Source organism: Corythoichthys intestinalis, chromosome 4 (assembly GCF_030265065.1).
Source record: "Corythoichthys intestinalis isolate RoL2023-P3 chromosome 4, ASM3026506v1, whole genome shotgun sequence".
Classification (NCBI taxonomy): domain Eukaryota; kingdom Metazoa; phylum Chordata; class Actinopteri; order Syngnathiformes; family Syngnathidae; genus Corythoichthys; species Corythoichthys intestinalis.
Window position 1 is genome coordinate 42,507,228 of NC_080398.1, and position 17,830 is coordinate 42,525,057.

Below are 17,830 nucleotides of genomic sequence, written 5' to 3' on the forward strand. Positions count from 1 at the left end.
ACATGCCATGTCAGCGAAAAAGGTCGGAAACAACCAGTGTGCCTCATCACTAAAAAAATAATTTGTGAATGAACATAATTTTTTTTGTCAGGTGGTTGCACAAAATAATTTCATCTGAAGATAGATATTTGTATTATGTTGACACTCAAAATAATAAAAATGCCTTGCTTCAGACAAAATTAGGTCATTAGGTCTACCTCACATAACAAAAAAATAGTTGTTCAGCAATTTTTCTTTTCCCAGTGCTGACCAGTTTTTTTTATATTATATTTGTAATTATAGATATCATAGTAAGGCTTGTCCCAAAACTCGCCTTCTGACTGATTGAGAAAGGGAAATGGCGTGCGGTTCTGAAAGGGGGAGGGGGGCAGTGAAAAACTAAATCCATTGAGTAAAACCTGCTCCTGACCAGGTTAGATCTATATTCAGTTGTCAGAGTAACAGACACAGTTTTAGTTATACGTTAGTTCTAAGTTTTCACCTTTGCGGTGTTACCTCCTTTTTCACCTTTAAAAAAAAAAAAAAATGTTGGTTTTGTTCCTAGGGGGCGCTACACACATTTAGGCATATTTTGATTTTTCTTTTTTTTTTGTATACATTTTGTCAAAGTTTTCACCAGTGTTCACCTGGCTGTTGAGTTTGGTGACTTTTGAAGCATTCTGAGGGGGTCAAAGTAGGGCTCAAAGCGTCGGCGGGATAAAGAATGACTGCTAGGGGGCGCTACATAGTGTATTTGGAATTTGTCCTTACACGGTATTAATGATTGCACCTGTCTTGACCTGCCTGCCGATTTTGGTGCATTTTGAAGCATTCTAAGGGGGTCAAATTGAGCTCAAAGGGGCTGCGGAACAAAGAATAACTATAGTAATAATAATAATTAAACTGAGGAACCACAATAGGTTACCTAAAAAAAACATTGTCACCTGCATGTCCATACCGTTCAGTTATGGATGTGTTCTAAGTCAAATAAAATTAACTTTTATTTGTTTCGACCAAATCACAGCAACAGTTATCTCAAGGAGAAAACAAAACATGTTTTAAGGTGCAGTAGCCCTATGCTGGATTTCGACCTACTTGAGCATTGTAGCTTTTTTTTGGGGGGGGGCCCTCCCATGTAAGACTAATGCCCACCCACACCTGGCATCCTGATAAACTACTGGAATAATAGACTATTTGAAATCATTCAGTAGAGTTGAATTGTTTTTATTAAAGATGTCCCGATCACGTCATTTTCAAAGTATCGGAATCGGCAAAAAAATATCGGACATGCCTTTTTTTTAATAAATACAGTATATATTTTTTAATTAAATCGTTTTCTAATTGTATTTAACGTTACAGACAAAATGTCTTACACTCATCCAGAGTCTTTAGTTTTGGCTTAAAGTAGGGATATCAAATTTATCGCGTTAACGGTGGTAATTAATTTTTTTAAAATTTAATCACGTTAAAATATTTAACGCAATTAACGCATGCACTGCACGACCCACTCACGCATTGTCGCGATCAATCTATGTTGGTGCCGTTTTACCTGTATATAGAGCTAAAAGGCAGCGTAAAATGAATACAGTGGTACCTCTACATACGAATTTAATTTGTTCCAGGACCTTGTTTGTAAGTCGAAATGGTCGTATGTCGAGCAGGATTTTCCCATAGGAATACATTATAATTCCATTAATTCGTTCCAAAGCCTAAAAACATACACTAAATTCTTAATAAATACTGCTGGCACTGTTACAAATGGCAATTAAACATAGAAAAACAAATAAGTTATAAATAAATAATTCAGAATAATATAATAATAAGAAGAATAATTAATAATTATTCCTGTAAATAATGTAACGAATCGGATTCTAATATGGCGGACACTTTTTACTGTCCCTGAACGCACCGCGAAGGTGACGTCTCAGTGAGATAGGTCGGTGCAGTAGAGATAATACTTTCGTTTTCTTGAGAGCGGTCAACTGCTTAAGACAATGGGCGTTTTGTGTTGGATAAGTTCTTAAATAAATGATAAAAACGTGACGAAGCTGGCGATTTCCTTGGCAATGTTACCACAATAATAATTGTCACCTTAACTTATAAATAGTGGCGAACGGTGGTCGGAAGAGGACCATGGAGCTGTATTGTTGAGCCAGTTCAGGGACGCGCACCCCAAGCTCATATTTTTCTATAACTTGCATCTTCATTTCAAAGGTAAGCATCACTTTTTTCCTTGTTTCTCCAACTGTATCAACTTTTTTTGAAAACTGTGTTGATTTCTCACACAAGAAAATCCACCGTGCGTTCGTTTGCAGTGCTGTCATGTCGTCGTATTTCGAGCAACTCGTCGGATGTAGAAACAAATGGCGGCTCAAATTTTACGTCGGATGTCGAAAAGATCGTGTGTCAAAGTGATCGTATGTAGAGGTACCACTGTACAGTGAATTTTGGCAGTCTCTGGGGCCTTTTTTTAGTTGGCTAAAGCCTTACAGTCCCTCTCTCAACAATTAGAAATATCGTGGGAAACAATGTGGGGAAGAAAGGTAGTAGTTGATCTTTTTCTAAACGCCCTATGTTATTCCTCAACGCAGAGAAGATATATCAATTGGTGCCACTACGCACAGTCATGGTTGCACTTCCCATCATGCATTTGGGCAGAACAGTTAAATGGCTACAGTATCATTTACTGAAAGCTAAACAAATACACTAGATGGCAATATTTAGTCACAATATACAAAGTCACATTTATCCTTGAAGAATTACAAGTCTTTCAATCCGTGGATCCCTCTCACAGAAAGAATGTTAATAATGTAAATGCCATCTTGAGGATTTATTGTCATAATAAACAAATACAGTACTTATGTACTGTATGTTGAATGTATATATTCGTCCGAGTTTTATTTTTTTCTCAATGCATTGCCAAAATGTATATGATTGGGAATAATTATCGGGAATGATTGGAATTGAATCTGGGAGCAAAAAAAAAAAAAAGCAATCGGATCGGGAAATATCGGGATCAGCAGATACTCAAACTAAAACGATCGGGATTGGATCGGGAGCAAAAAAACATGATCGGAACAACCCTAGTTTTTATATTAGTATATTCCATTGTTGGGACGTGGTATTGATGTTTATCAGAGTTGGATTAATGAAATTGTGTAAATCCTCATTGAAGGCATATTGACCAAATGCATGGCACGACAACGCAAATAGTGATAATGAATTGGTGGTGGGGTCTAAACAGTGTGTAATGTGATACATATGTATTAGGAATTCATATGAATATAGGAAATTTACCTCTTTTGATTGAGTTGACAGCAGGGGGTACTTCAAATAGATCATAATCCATGTCATTTACTCCAAACATCAGTCAGGCCTGCGCATGCACACAGTTTATTTTTAACTCTGTTTACAATATAAATTTCTAAATCGGAGCCATACCTGCAGTTCTAGCGCCCAGGCCGACGCAGACGTTTCAAAACACGCGCTGCCATTTTTCGACCACTTCCTGCCTTCGTAGCAAGTTCCGGAGCAGGGCGGTCATCATTAGGACCGGTGCTCCACTTTCCGCTGGTTACTGCCGTGTTGGAAACAATCGCGAGTTGGCAGGAGAGAGGTTTCGCGGCGGGAGTGCAGTGTCAAAACGGACCAGCGGTCCGTGGACAAGTCACCCACCGGCTCCTTCCAAGTGCGCCTCGCGGCACTTGGACCAACGGCATGACTCGAGTTACGTCATCGGCGTTTACGTAACGGCTCATGTTCTGTTTGGGAATGGGCCGGTTTGGAAATATAATCCCATGCTGTTTGACCCAAGAGATCATCCAAATTGGTCGTTAAATTTGTAACTGTGATTTAAAGATTTCATATATGTAGATATACATTAAATTTATTACATTATGGAAGGAAATTATTCAAGTTTATTGTTGGTGTTACAGTTACAATGTACCTAAAAGTGGCATTGCATCAAACATACATCTAATGTTGCAATTAAAAATCTTCGTCCCCCTAATAAGGTAACCAAAAGTTTAGAAACACAGCATTAACCCTTTAAGGGACTACAGTGGACAGTATTCAAAAGTTAACATTTAGGACCTTTAACCCTTTAGGGAGCAAGTAACTACTTTTGGTCTTTTTTTTTTTTTTTTTTTTTTTAAGACAAATAACACTTTATTGGGCAAATTGTTACATGTAAAAATATTTTTTATTATTGAATGTTTATATTATTTTTGGGAATTACAAATAAATTGTAAAATGCTCGTTATTCTAAACAATATCAATGAAATTAAAAAGGATAAAAACAAAAATACACTGGTAACAGCTCCAAATAACAATTTTAAGTTTTTTCATAGTACAGAATTTAGAACTCATGCATGCCAATGATGACAAATTAGACGTCCAATTAATCAAAACTGGGAAGACTTGCTGTGAATGCTCATCTTTCAGTGGCATTGACGGTACTACACGTCCAATCCATTAGGATTGAGAGCGGCAAATGAATGAGGGGTGAATTAACGTTCAAAGTCCAAATACCAACAATGCCATCGAGTTAAATGAGTGCCCTGTGAGGTTTTTTTTTTTTTTAATCATAACTCGTGCATGAAAGGGTTAAGATGTAGTGATTCATACACCTTCCACACTCAATAATAAACACGGCACTAAGTGATCCATCATGTGATACAACTGACATGCTTTGTGAGTTATTTGGTTTAGATACTATTCGATACTACTAGATACTACTTTAAATACCATTACCTGTGGAGGCAGTTAACACTTTAAAAATGCTTTATTGCAAAACCCAGTTGACCTTTTAAAAAACTAAACAAAAGAATTAGTTTCGCATTTGTAAATACAGTTCTATCATAGACTTCATAACCTATTGACCTGACACTTGGTCATGCTTTGCGTCACACCTTACCATAGGGGGCCGAGCTTCATTTAGTAAAAAGTCAGCCGAAGAAGGCACACACTCATGTCGGAACTGCAAAGGGAAATGCTCCAAGGCACAGTCCAATATTCATTTATATGCAATATTCTATGTGCAATACTTACTCACCTGCAATATTCAAAGCCTTAACTGTCAAACTGCTGCTACTTCACTTCGATTATTTGCACTGCCTGAACATAGGGCTATCTCATACACATTTTAAATTTGTTTATTTAGATTTTATATTTGCAAGTCACTTTTGAGATTATAACTTATCATGCACTGCAAAGGGAAATGCTCCACAATTTCATTGTACAAATGTATTAATGACGATAAAGGGCTATTCTATTCTATAAAAAGTTGTGATTGTATATAGAATTTATTAGTAATCTATTTATATATTTATAATTGATTCTGCATGCTTTCCTCAAGTATTAAGTTTGTGATGTGAAAATTGAGTGATTTATTAGCTGTTGAAAACTTGCAGTAAATAAAAGAAATATAAGTTGGTATTTTGGGCAAAACTTATGTATGTTAAATATTGCTATTGATCCTGAAAATAAAGATTATCTCTGCAATTTGTAATTTTTGTGAATCTAGTGTAAAATCTAAGAATTTGTAGCCATTTTAAGTTTAGTTACTTATATAAAAAAAAAATTAATCGGGATTTTGTTAGGGAACGACTTTGAATTTTTTGATGCCGCTGCTTACGGAGACTCAAATATGCCTAAGGTATTTGCTTGTTTTGGTTTTAGGTCTGTACCAGCTTTGGTTTTGAAAATATTTGAAGTTTTTGAACATAGGCCTCCTACGGATCGGCCCCGTTTCCCGTGTCATGTCAATAGGTTATGAAGTTTATGGTACTATATACCTTTCCCTTACTAAATCTCCAAATACAATGCAATATGAAATTGATGGGCTGACTGACAACATCAATGTGTTCTATCCTCTTAACCCTTAGGGCGAACGACTTTTTTTGTAATTAAAGAAAAAAACACGTAACCTTATCAAGAAATGGCATCAACATGCTTGGACATTGCATTGAGGGTCATGTAGGCCACAATTTTAGCATTTGCAATACACATGTGGCCTACATGACCCAAAATTGGTGGCAGCCAATGAGTTCAAAGAGTGCCCTGTAAAGGGTCAAGGAAAGGAAATTTGAGCAAACAGTGAAGCAACAAATGTAGACAGGTAATGTAACAATACTCACATTTTCTTGTGGCACAAAAACTTTAATTTGATTATGCAAATATTGTAGAATTTGATAAATTACATTATTATAGTTCTATTTTTCCTTTAAAAAAAAAAAAAAAAAACACACACACACACACACAACACACCCTGGAGGAAAGATTCTTCCAGGGCCCTTGCAGCTCTGTCATCAATGACTCACATTGCCACCTTTCTAATGTTTGTCATCCAAACAGAACCCCCTTTAAGATCCACTTAACTCAGGAAAACTGGCAGGAAAAAAAATCTTGTCACATCAGTACTCCAACTTAAACAATATAAAGTCAAATAATTTTAAAAGTATATAAAAACTGAATACATTACAACAACGAAACTGAAGGAACTAAACCTACAATATAAATTCCAAAAATAAATATATTATTGTTGTGATCTAAGTAATACTTTGAGTTGAGAAAAGCACTGTTTCAAACACAGCCTTTGTGTTGAATTGTCTAGTGAGCAATGTCACATCACCTCACCTCATTATAAGAAATCTTCAATACCACATCATGAAGGAAACCAAAAACAGGTGAACAATAATATTTGTTTTAGCTCTGGGCGAGTGTGATAAAGAATTTTCAACCGAAAACAACAAGCAGCACTGCTTTCCCTTCAACACACTTGACCACATATGAGCACACAAGAGCTTCAGCACACATATCTGTAATATGTTGGAAGATAGCAAGGTAGCTTTTCCAACTGCGTACAACTGAGGTTAAAGTGAGGGGGGCCCCATAGGACCGACAAACCACAGAACTGCGTGCGCTTAAAGAAGCGCGTGCGTTTGTGTGCCTTGTCAGCATTGTAACTAATAAATAGTGCAAAACATTGTGAATTGTGCAACACAAACAGGGTCTGCAAGAGCATAAAGGAAACTTCTGTAAAGTTGCATTGTTTGTCTCTTTTAGAAAGTCCAGCACCATAAACTCTGAATTTCTAAATAACTCACACATTTGCAAAGCTTTATCATTGAAGAAATGACATACTGAAAGGTGCAATTTTATGTATTCAATGCAGTCAGTAGATACATAGTTAGGAAAATTATGGTTTCATAAATAGTGATTAGATATGTGATGTTGTTAGTAGTGTTGCACTGATACCAAGCCTAGTATCTGTACCAATACAGGAATAAAATGGCGTGATCAGTTTCAACAATTACTAAGAAAAATGCGTTGATGCTGCGCAATATATACTTTTCGAGATGACGTTTCCAAACCCTACCAAGATGGCCGCCATCTATGCACGCCTCTGTGGAAAAAATTATCTTATTCCCCTCCCTAATATGATGTTAGACATCTAATCATCCTTCTGCTGTGATTTGAAATGAGTTCATCACTAGTAGACGTCCAATCTATTTGAAAAAGAAGGGTGGCAGCGAATGAATGTTCACTACTGAACGTTCAACGTTCATTTGTTTTCACCCTCCCACTTCTAATGGATTGGACATCTAGCGCTGTCAATGGCAGACAATTACAATAATTTTCGAAAGTACAAGGCACACCTGACTATAAACCACCACCCACCAAATTTGACACGAAAACGGAATTTGTTCATAGATAAGCCGCACCAAACTATAAGCCGCAGCTGTCCTCAATGTATTATGGGATATTTACACCAAAAGATATAAATTAACCTGTAACACTTTGAAAGCAGCGTCATAAGATCGTTATAATTATGACAGGACGCTGTCATGAGTAGGGGTGTGACAAAATATCGAATTGGTGATATATCGTGATATTTTGTATCCCAAAAGGTTATCGATATGCTCCTGCAAGAATCGAGATATCATTTTTAAAAGGTGTCAATGTCTTTAAAAAAAAAAAAAAAAGGAACCAACAAATTGCTACCAAAATCTTCCACCATAGTAGTGTTTCAGTTAACTCTAAAGGCCTTGACGGTGCTCAACACCCAATCCAATTAGACTGGGAACGTTTGTTCATTCAAAACCAGAGCATTCGGTCATTCTGTCAGATTTTTAGGGCATTTATACTGTAGGTCACTTGCTGTTCATTTTAGGGCATTTCCAGGTCATTTCCTGTTGAGTTTGAGTCACTGCCTATTCATTTTGGTGATTCCCAGGTCCCTCCTGTTCTGTAACACAAAATGAACAGGAAATGACCCAGAAAATACCCCAAAATCAACAGGAAGTAACTGAAAATCAACAGGTAAATGGGTAAATGACCTTAAATGGCCCAAAATTACCTCATTGCCTAGCATTGGCTCCTACTGACGGCCATAGACGTTCAATCCGTTTGAAGTGGGAAGGATGGCAGCGAACGAACTTTCATTCGCTGCCACCCTCCCATTTCAAATGGATTGGACGTCTACTAGCGATAAACTCATTCCAATTCACAGCAGAAGCTTGTTTTTCTGTTAATTTGTTGTTTTTAGAATATCCTAGAATGATTTCCTGACCAATGTATCGATAATCGTTGTATCGCCGTATTGTCAGATCATCGTTATCGTGAGCTTTGTATCGCAAACCGTATCTGATCGTGAGGTACCAAGAGGTTCCCACTCCTATTCATGAGCATTAATGAATGCTTATGACAGATGTCATTATGACAAAGTGTCAGATTTCATTGCCGGATGACACTTAATGACATGGGTCATAAGCATTCATTAATGCTCATGACGGTGTCCGGTCATAATTATGATGGTTTTTTGACAGTCTTATGACACCGCTGTCAAATAAAGTGTTACGTAGTAACACAAATCAATCAAGATATAAACCGCAAAAAAGCGGTTTAAAGTCTGGAAATTACAATAGTTTAACAGTGTATGACCAAGCCATGATAGCAATAACTTTACCTTCAAGTGAGTATGCAGTATTTCAGTTTTAAAAAAAGATTTGTTCCCCATTAAAAAGAAAAACGCACATCGGTAGATTCGATACAGTATTGGCATCAGCTGAAACCACACAGCTGTGTGTTGGGAGCCAAAAATAGTATCAGTGAAACACTAATGGTTAGTAAAACATGAGGTAGTCCCTTTCTAACATAATGTAAAGTGTTACCTGTCAAATATACAGAGGTTCATCCATCCATTATACCATTTTCTCGATCACCAAGGCTCATTTGGGTCCTGGTGAACAGTAGTCTATCCCAGTTTAAACAGGCCTAGCGACAGGGTACACCATGGACTGATCGCCACCCTTGACACCTTGTCAAGTAGTTTAGAGGGTTGCAGGGTGGGAAGATCAGGGTTATTGAATGAACCTAATGCATTTCTGGATGGGTGACAAAGCCCATCCAGAAGGAACTCACGCAAACAAGGGGAGAACATACAAACTCACTCTTACACCTCGTACAATCTATGAGGTAAACGTGCTTTCCATTTGTCACCAAATCACACATGTACAGAAACAACTCTCGAAAATAACTTGGCAAATAAACTTCTAAATGCTTATAAATATTTTTTAAAACATAATACACCACTCAGAGAAACACTAAAAAGGCCTCCACTTGTTGAAATGTAGTTGCTTTGTGTCACATTCCCAATAACTGGCTGACTTTGATAGACAGGAAGAGTGCTATAAAAAGAAAAATCAACAATAACAACAGTAAGGAAATAGAATATATATCACATATCATAAAATTGAAAGATATTACCTGTTGCCTCTGTGTGCAACTTGGAGCCATCAGTGCTCGTCACTTTACAGGAAATGAAAGTTTTCCTGCCTTCCTTGTTATCAAGGGAAGACTCAATTAACACTGTACTTCCCAATGGGATGGGGCTTTAAACAAAACAACAATCAATGTCAGTTAAATAAAAGTATACAGTGCCTTGCAAAAGTATTCGGCCCCCTTGAATCTTGCAACCTTTCGCCACATTTCAGGCTTCAAACATAAAGATATGAAATTTAATTTTTTTGTCAAGAATCAACAACAAGTGGGACACAATCGTGAAGTGGAACAACATTTATTGAATAATTTAAACTTTTTTAACAAATAAAAAACTGAAAAGTGGGGCGTGCAATATTATTCGGCCCCTTTACTTTCAGTGCAGCAAACTCGCTCCAGAAGTTCAGTGAGGATCTCTGAATGATCCAATGTTGTCCTAAATGACCGATGATGATAAATAGAATCCACCTGTGTGTAACAAAGTCTCCGTATAAATGCACCTGCTCTGTGATAGTCTCAGGGTTCTGTTTAAAGTGCAGAGAGCATTATGAAAACCAAGGAACACACCAGGCAGGTCCGAGATACTGTTGTGGAGAAGTTTAAAGCCGGATTTGGATACAAAAAGATTTCCCAAGCTTTAAACATCTCAAGGAGCACCTGTGCAAGCCATCATATTGAAATGGAAGGAGCATCAGACCACTGCAAATCTACCAAGACCCGGCCGTCCTTCCAAACTTTCTTCTCAAACAAGGAGAAAACTGATCAGAGATGCAGCCAAGAGGCCCATGATCACTCTGGATGAACTGCAGAGATCTACAGCTGAGGTGGGAGAGTCTGTCCATAGGACAACAATCAGTCGTACACTGCACAAATCTGGCCTTTATGGAGGAGTGGCAAGAAGAAAGCCATTTCTCAAAGATATCCATAAAAAGTCTCGTTTAAAGTTTGCCACAAGCCACCTGGGAGACACACCAAACATGTGGAAGAAGGTGCTCTGGTCAGATGAAACCAAAATTGAACTTTTTGGCCACAATGCAAAACGATATGTTTGGCGTAAAAGCAACACAGCTCATCACCCTGAACACACCATCCGCACTGTCAAACATGGTGGTGGCAGCATCATGGTTTGGGCCTGCTTTTCTTCAGCAGGGTCAGGGAAGATGGTTAAAATTGACGGGAAGATGGATGCAGCCAAATACAGGAACATTCTGGAAGAAAACCTGTTGGTATCTGCACAAGACCTGAGACTGGGACGGAGATTTATCTTCCAACAGGACAATGATCCAAAACAAAGCCAAATCTACAATGGAATGGTTCAAAAATAAACGTATCCAGGTGTTAGAATGGCCAAGTCAAAGTCCAGACCTGAATCCAATCGAGAATCTGTGGAAAGAGCTGAAGACTGCTGTTCACAAACACTCTCCATCCAACCTCACTGAGCTCGAGATGTTTTGCAAGGAAGAATGGGCAAGAATGTCAGTCTCTCGATGTGCAAAACTGATAGAAACATACCCCAAGCGACTTGCAGCTGTAATTGGAGCAAAAGATGGCGCTACAAAGTATTAATGCAAGGGGGTCGAATAATATTGCACGCCCCACTTTTCAGTTTTTTATTTGTTAAAAAAGTTTAAATTATCCAATAAATTTTGTTCCACTTCACGATTGTGTCCCACTTGTTGTTGATTCTTGACAAAAAATTTAAATTTTATATCTTTATGTTTGAAGCCTGAAATGTGGCGAAAGGTTGCAAGGTTCAAGGGGGCCGAATACTTTTGCAAGGCACTGTATATTATCAAACAAATCATAACACAACAGAGTAAAAAATTACAATTGAGTAGATAATAGGAAAAATACTGCAAGTTATGGATTTTGTTTGTTTGTTTGTTTACCTGCGGTAATTAATAGTGAGATTGGCAGTCATCACTGCTCCAGAAAGGAAAGCTGCATGAGCGCCAGTAACAGAATCAATCATAGTGGCTATTGCCCCCCCGTGGACATGCCTGGAAAATACATGCATATTTTAAATTCTCAGTTTTCCTCACTAAACGCCAAACACAGTACAATATGACAAGGCACATACCTCACACAAAAATAAATATTGACAAGAACCATTATGTATTGAAGGTGATTAAGTTATAAAAAATAAATACTTCTATCAGAATATTACAAAAAATGTATGCAATATAATAAAACAATATAATTTGGTGAGAATGTCAGATTACAATACAACAATAGTCAAAGAAAAATGTTATCTTGAATTTGAATTGAGTTGCAATTTTCCAATATTCAAAGATGTGGTCATATGTAAATACAAACTATAGTAACAGTAATTATACAGTATTATTAGAATATTTTATGAAAATAGCTCTATTACCAAACAAAAAATTTCACCATTTAACATCAAGTCCTTCATTCATTTATCTTCTGTGCTGTTTATCCTAACAAGGTTAGCAGGGGTGCCGGAGCCCATCGAAGCTAAATATGAGCAGTATGCGGGATAAACCCTGATTGGTTGTTAGCCAATCAGAGGTCACAATGAGACAAACAACCACTTACGCACACACTCACACTTACTGACAATTTTGAGTGTTCAAACAGCTTACCATGCATGTTTTATATGATGTAGGAGGAACCCGGAGTACCCATAGAAAACCCAAGCAGGCAAGGGGAGAACATGCAAACTACACAAGGGAAGGTCATAGACCATGCTAACCACTCATCTACCATGTCGCTCATTTATATAAAAGTTAAATGAACATATTTTGATTTGCGTTAAATCAAAATAAAGTCATAAGTATCAAGTCAACTTTATTGTCAAATATACATACTATACATACAAGACATACAGGACATTTTCGTCCGCTCTCATTTCACAACAGTAAACAAAGAGGTAGTGGTATGAAAAGGAAGCATACATTGTCTGAATATCATATTAAGGAAAAGTTGTCATTTCATAGGAGTATAAACTTCAAGACAATGAATTTGGCCAGAAAAAAGTCAATTTCAAACTTTTTTTTAACTTTACGTGGCTGAAGTCTTAACACAAAAGATAAGTTATTGATTATTTTATGAAAATCAATAAAATACAACTCACCCTGGTGGGCCCTCCAATAGATGTCCAGCCTGAAAAATGCAAACACTCCTTTGCTCTTCTTTGTTAATAAATATAACATACTCAAATGCTGCTCCTGTAGGTTTAATGCTGCGTGTAAAAAGGCGATTTTTGGACTGGATGAGTTTGCTGAGATAGGCTCCTCCTGAGGACAGAAGAAACGTCACAAGTCAGTAGCCTCATGCAAATTTTGTTGAATTGTATTTGTCAAGACAACTGTTGGCAGTTCATGTTACGTATTACCTGTGGCATACTTGAGGGTGCGATTATAACTAGGCACTCTCCGCCAGGGTCCTCGCTGTTTCTCTCCAGCTTCATTTTCCACCTCGCATTGGCTGTTGTAGTAGTCATACAGGCGCATCATCTCTGCATTCCATGATGAATTCGGCAAACTGAAGTCCCGAGGCTTGAGCGGAAATGAGAATGGCAGTGTCTGGAGGCGAAGAACGGGATAGAAGCTGAGGATGCAATGTTTTCAATTCTTATCTTTTCATGCATAGTACAGTAGTGTATACAGTATTACTTTTTGTGTATAAGCCCAGTAAAGCCAAGTACGGTACTAGTATTAATAAAATTTCATCGCACGTGTCCTAATTTTGAGTCATCGGTGATCCCAGATGGTGATGGCGGCTAGGGTACACACTGTACATTACCATGAACCTTGAGGTATTTTTTGGAAAGCCATGCTGCAATAAACAACTCATAAACCTGAAAGTATACTACGAGTACTTCTTTAAAAAATAGCATATTGTGATAAAGTTAATTATTTTCTGTAATGTACTGATAAACATTAAACTTCCATATATTTTAGGTTTATTACACACAACTGAAGTAGTTCAAGCCTTTTATTGTTTTAATATTGATGATTTTGGCAAAAAAGTCAAGAAAAAACAAAAATCCCTATCTCAAAAAATTAGCGTATCATGAAAAGGCACTCTAAAGAAGCTACTAACCTAATCATCTGAATCAACGAATTAACTCAAAACCCCATGTGAAAGACTCCTGAGGCTTTTAAAAACTCCCAGCCTGGTTCATTACTCAAAACCGCAATCATGGGCAAGACTGCAGACCTGACTGCTGTCCAGAAGGTCATCATTGACACCCTCAAGCAAGAGGCTAAGACACAAAGAAATTTCTGAGCGAATAGGCTGTTCCCAGAGTGCTGTATCAAGCCACCTCAGTGGGAAGGAAAAAGTGTGGCAGGAAACAATGCACGACCAGAAGAGGTGACCGCACCCTGAGAAAGATTGAGGAGAAGGGCCGATTCCAGACGTTGGGGGACCTGCAGAAACAGTGGACCGAGTCTGGAGTAGAAACATCCAGAGCCACTGTGCACAGGCGTGTGCTGGAAATGGGCTACAGGTGCCGCTTTCCCCAGGTCAAGCCTTTTTTTAACTTAAAACGGCGGCAGAAGCGCCTGACCTGGGCTACAGAGAAGCAGCACTGAACTGTTGCTCAGTGGCCCAAAGTACTTTTTTCAGATGAAGGCAAATTTTGCATGTCACTCGGAAATCAAGGTGCCAGAGTTTGGAGGAAGACCGGGGAGAAGGAAATACCAAAATGCCTGTAGTCCAGTGTCAGGTACACACAGTCAGTGGTGGTCTGGGGTGCCATGTCAGCTGCTGGTGTTGGTCAACTGTGTTTTATCAAGGGCAGGCTCAATGCAGGAGATTTTGGAGCACTTCATGAAGAGGTAATTTTTCAGAACGACCTGGCACCTGTTCACAATGCCAAAACCACTGGTAAATGGTTTACTAACCATGGCATTACTGTGCTCAATTGGCCTGCCAACTCTCCTGACCTGAACCCCAAAGAGAACCTGTGGGATATTGTGAAGAGGAAGTTGAGAGACACCAGACCCAACACTGTGGATGAGGTTAAGGCGGCTATCGAAGCATCCTGGGCCTCCATACCTCAGCAGTGCCATAGGCTGATTGCCACCATGCCTGGCCGCATTGAAGCAGACACTTCTGCAAAAGGATTCCCGACTAAGTATTGAGTGCAAAGCTGATATAATTAATTGAAGGTTGACTTTTTTGTATTAAAAAACACTTTTTTGTATTGGTCGGATGAAATATGCAAATTTTTTGAGATAGAAAGACTTGAACTACTTCAGTTGTGTGCAATGAATCTAAAATATAGGAAAGTCTAATGTTTATCGGTACATTAGAGAAAATAATGAACTTAATCACAACATGCCAATTTTTTGAGAAGGACTAGTACTAGTATATTAGATCTGTCTACCTATTTTGGCATGGGATGTCATTACAGGCACTGCTAATGTTTGATATCCATGACATATCATATAATCAGTCAGAGAAACTCCTTTCTTCAATTGATTTTTATCTGCATTATCGATAACAATAGTCCACCATTCATCACGTCTATTCTAGCAAAATGTACATACCACCATGGTCCGCATAAAGCTGCTTCTGAATGACAGCCAAGTAAAAGGGCAGGCGTGAGGGTACACGGATGGAGATGTAGCAAAGCGCTGGCAACCCGTTAATATTCGTAACAAACTCCTCACCATCTTCGAAGTGACAAGGGCTGAACAAGTATAACTGAGGTACAGTAAAGTGTTGGTCAGTTATGGAGGTAAAACGAAGTTCACTAAAAGAGTTCAAAATCACAAACGGCCCATTAGTTATTTACCGCAAATATAATTATAACATGTTTCTGTCCAGCGATGCTGAAACACTGCGTACAGACTGATTTAAATGACTTTCAATGAAACCGATTCACCCTTGTCAACTTCCGCCATGAGGGAGACGCAGGCATGACGTCATTCAACTCACGTGATTGGAGTTCCGGGATTCGTCACGCGTTTTACATGTCAGTCGATTGTTCACGAGACAATCTTCATAACGTAAAGGGGAAATAATTACATAACGTAAACGCAAGAATTTTATATTTTATATTCGGTGAGGTTGATTGAAAAAAATAATAATAACTCATCTTTCATGTGATATGTGAATTTAGAGTCAAGTTCTGGGAAAATGTAGAGAAATGCATAAAAAGATTTTTGAAAATTTTTAGTATTATTATTATTGTATTATTTTTATTATTATTTTATTGTATTATTTATTATAACCAACAGGTTATAATATGACTAAAATGGTAATTGTAGACTTATTTTGAACACAAGAATACATATATGCAAAAGGTCTTTTAAATATTGCTAATAAAATCCACACAAATAAAGTAATAGATCTATTAAGTCTCTTAACTCATTTACTGCCATTGTAGTGATCATGTTTCACTGCCTTTGACATCCATTCCAATTTGGAACATTTGATCGCTATCAGCTCTCCCAGTCAAAATGAATTGGACATCTTTGTCAATGGCAGCCAATGAGCCAGGTTCACTGACAATTTTTTTTTTTAATGTATTTTAAATAAATCAAAAAATATTAGTTCATTAACTGCAACTTGATGTAATTCTGTTTATGATGATGAAACTGGACTGTATTGTCTTATTTTGTTTGTTTTGTTTTGTTTTTTTCAATACATTAAAATTATATGGATTAAAATTATAGGAAGCTTTGGAGGTCTAGTCAAAGCCTTTGTCAAAAAGCTTTTGTTCTTCATATGAATTCATTCATAAATTTTAAATCAATATCCTAAGGTTATTTGTAAATTCAAAATTATTTTATCATCCATTATCATTGTGCTTTGTACTAATTGCACAACTACAGACACTACAGACGACAGATCACTTCAGATTTGATATTCATTAGCCTATGCCAGGGGTGTCCAAACTTTTTGCAAAGCGGGCCAGATTTGGTGTTGTAAAAATGTGGGGGGCCGACCTTGGCTGACGTCCTTTACGTAGAGCAATATATTTAAGCAAATTTTAGCAAGCCATTCTGTGTGTCACATTTGCTTTATTTTTTATTTTTTAAATAATAATTTCAACAATCTCGCAACTAGCCTTTGTGGCGTTCTCTTTCGACTCTCGGGCTCTTGCGAAAAACTCTTGCTGTGAAATTAAACTAGCTTCAAATTGCTTCAATTTCTCGCTGCATATCTTCCCTGTAATTTTGTCGTACATGTCAGCATGTCGTTTGGTAATATCGCCTCACATTGAACTCTTTAAAAACAGCGACTGTCTCTTTGCAAATAAGGCAGACACAGTTGTTGCTTATTTTAGTGAAGAAATAGTCCAATTTCCATCTATCTTTGAAGCGTCAGCAGTTGCAGTCAACTTTCTTTTTTTTGTTGATTGTCCCCAGTTTAGAAAATTGGGAGTAAAGTGTCACACGGGGTAATGTTGCTTAGAGTGCTGCTGCCTTTTAGTGGGTAAATGAGGAGCAGCATTTAGTTTGTAAGATACTTCATACGCTGGTAGCAGTACTGCTGACCAATTTATTAAGTCTGCGTGCGGGCCAGACTTTATTGATTTTATGACAGAGGCTGGGGGCCGGATGAAATTTGACCACGGGCCGCATTTGGCCCCCGGGCCGGACTTTGGACATGTCTGGCCTATGCTGTCTAGTTTGTGTGTGCCTAATTTGCTTCTTCTACATCATACGAGGGGCATTCAAAAAGTAATGCACTCAAGTGCATTGCTCGTACAGGATTTTACCAATCTTGTTTATATTTGGCACAAACATGATAGGACACACCTTTTTGCGTTTGTTATATTTTTCTTATTTTCAGATTTTTAAAGCTTAAACTGGCTTCCAAAATGGCTGCCCCTCTTGAAGCTCGTCAGAAACAAAGAGCTGTAATCAAATTCCTTCTTGCAGAGGGAGAAACCCCTCTGAGGAATCACAACCAGCTGGAAAATGTCCACAAGGATGATACCATAGACTATAGTACTGTAAAAAGATGGGTACAGCGATTTAAAAACAATACTGAAGACCATGAAGACAGCGAATGAGAGAATTCACCAAGGACCTTAAAGTTCAAGGCCCAAAAGTCAGCTGGCAAAATTATGGCCACCATGTTTTGTGAT

At 37.8% G+C, this 17,830-nt stretch overlaps 1 protein-coding gene across 2 annotated transcripts; it reads right to left on the bottom strand.

The window, feature by feature from the left end:
- Positions 1 to 6,071: 6,071 nt before the first annotated feature.
- On the bottom strand, positions 6,072 to 15,653 carry LOC130914346 (acyl-coenzyme A thioesterase THEM4-like). 2 transcript variants are annotated; one of them, XM_057833443.1, is made up of 7 exons: positions 15,617 to 15,653; positions 15,279 to 15,435; positions 13,115 to 13,304; positions 12,854 to 13,016; positions 11,649 to 11,759; positions 9,748 to 9,872; positions 6,073 to 9,668 (listed from the first exon to the last, which is right to left on the bottom strand). In XM_057833443.1, the coding sequence occupies exons 2-7, from the start codon at positions 15,402 to 15,404 to the stop codon at positions 9,625 to 9,627; spliced, it is 759 nt and encodes a 252-aa protein (XP_057689426.1). In that variant the 5' UTR covers positions 15,405 to 15,435; positions 15,617 to 15,653; the 3' UTR covers positions 6,073 to 9,624. The 2 variants fall into 2 exon arrangements, with proteins under 2 accessions (XP_057689427.1, XP_057689426.1); XM_057833444.1 differs by having other exon boundaries at positions 6,072 to 9,668; positions 9,748 to 9,820; positions 15,279 to 15,652.
- Between the last annotated feature and the right edge of the window lie 2,177 nt (positions 15,654 to 17,830).

Bases quoted from the DNA above. Each gene is read 5' to 3' on its own strand.
- LOC130914346 (XM_057833443.1), bottom strand. From the start codon at position 15,404: ATGGTGAGGAGTTTGTTACGAATATTAACGGGTTGCCAGCGCTTTGCT. The intron at 13,017-13,114 runs GTAATACGTAAC...TTCTGTCCTCAG, and splicing joins CACCCTCAAGTATGCCACAG to GAGGAGCCTATCTCAGCAAA. The intron at 11,760-12,853 runs GTGAGTTGTATT...TGTATTTTCCAG, and splicing joins CTATTGGAGGGCCCACCAGG to GCATGTCCACGGGGGGGCAA.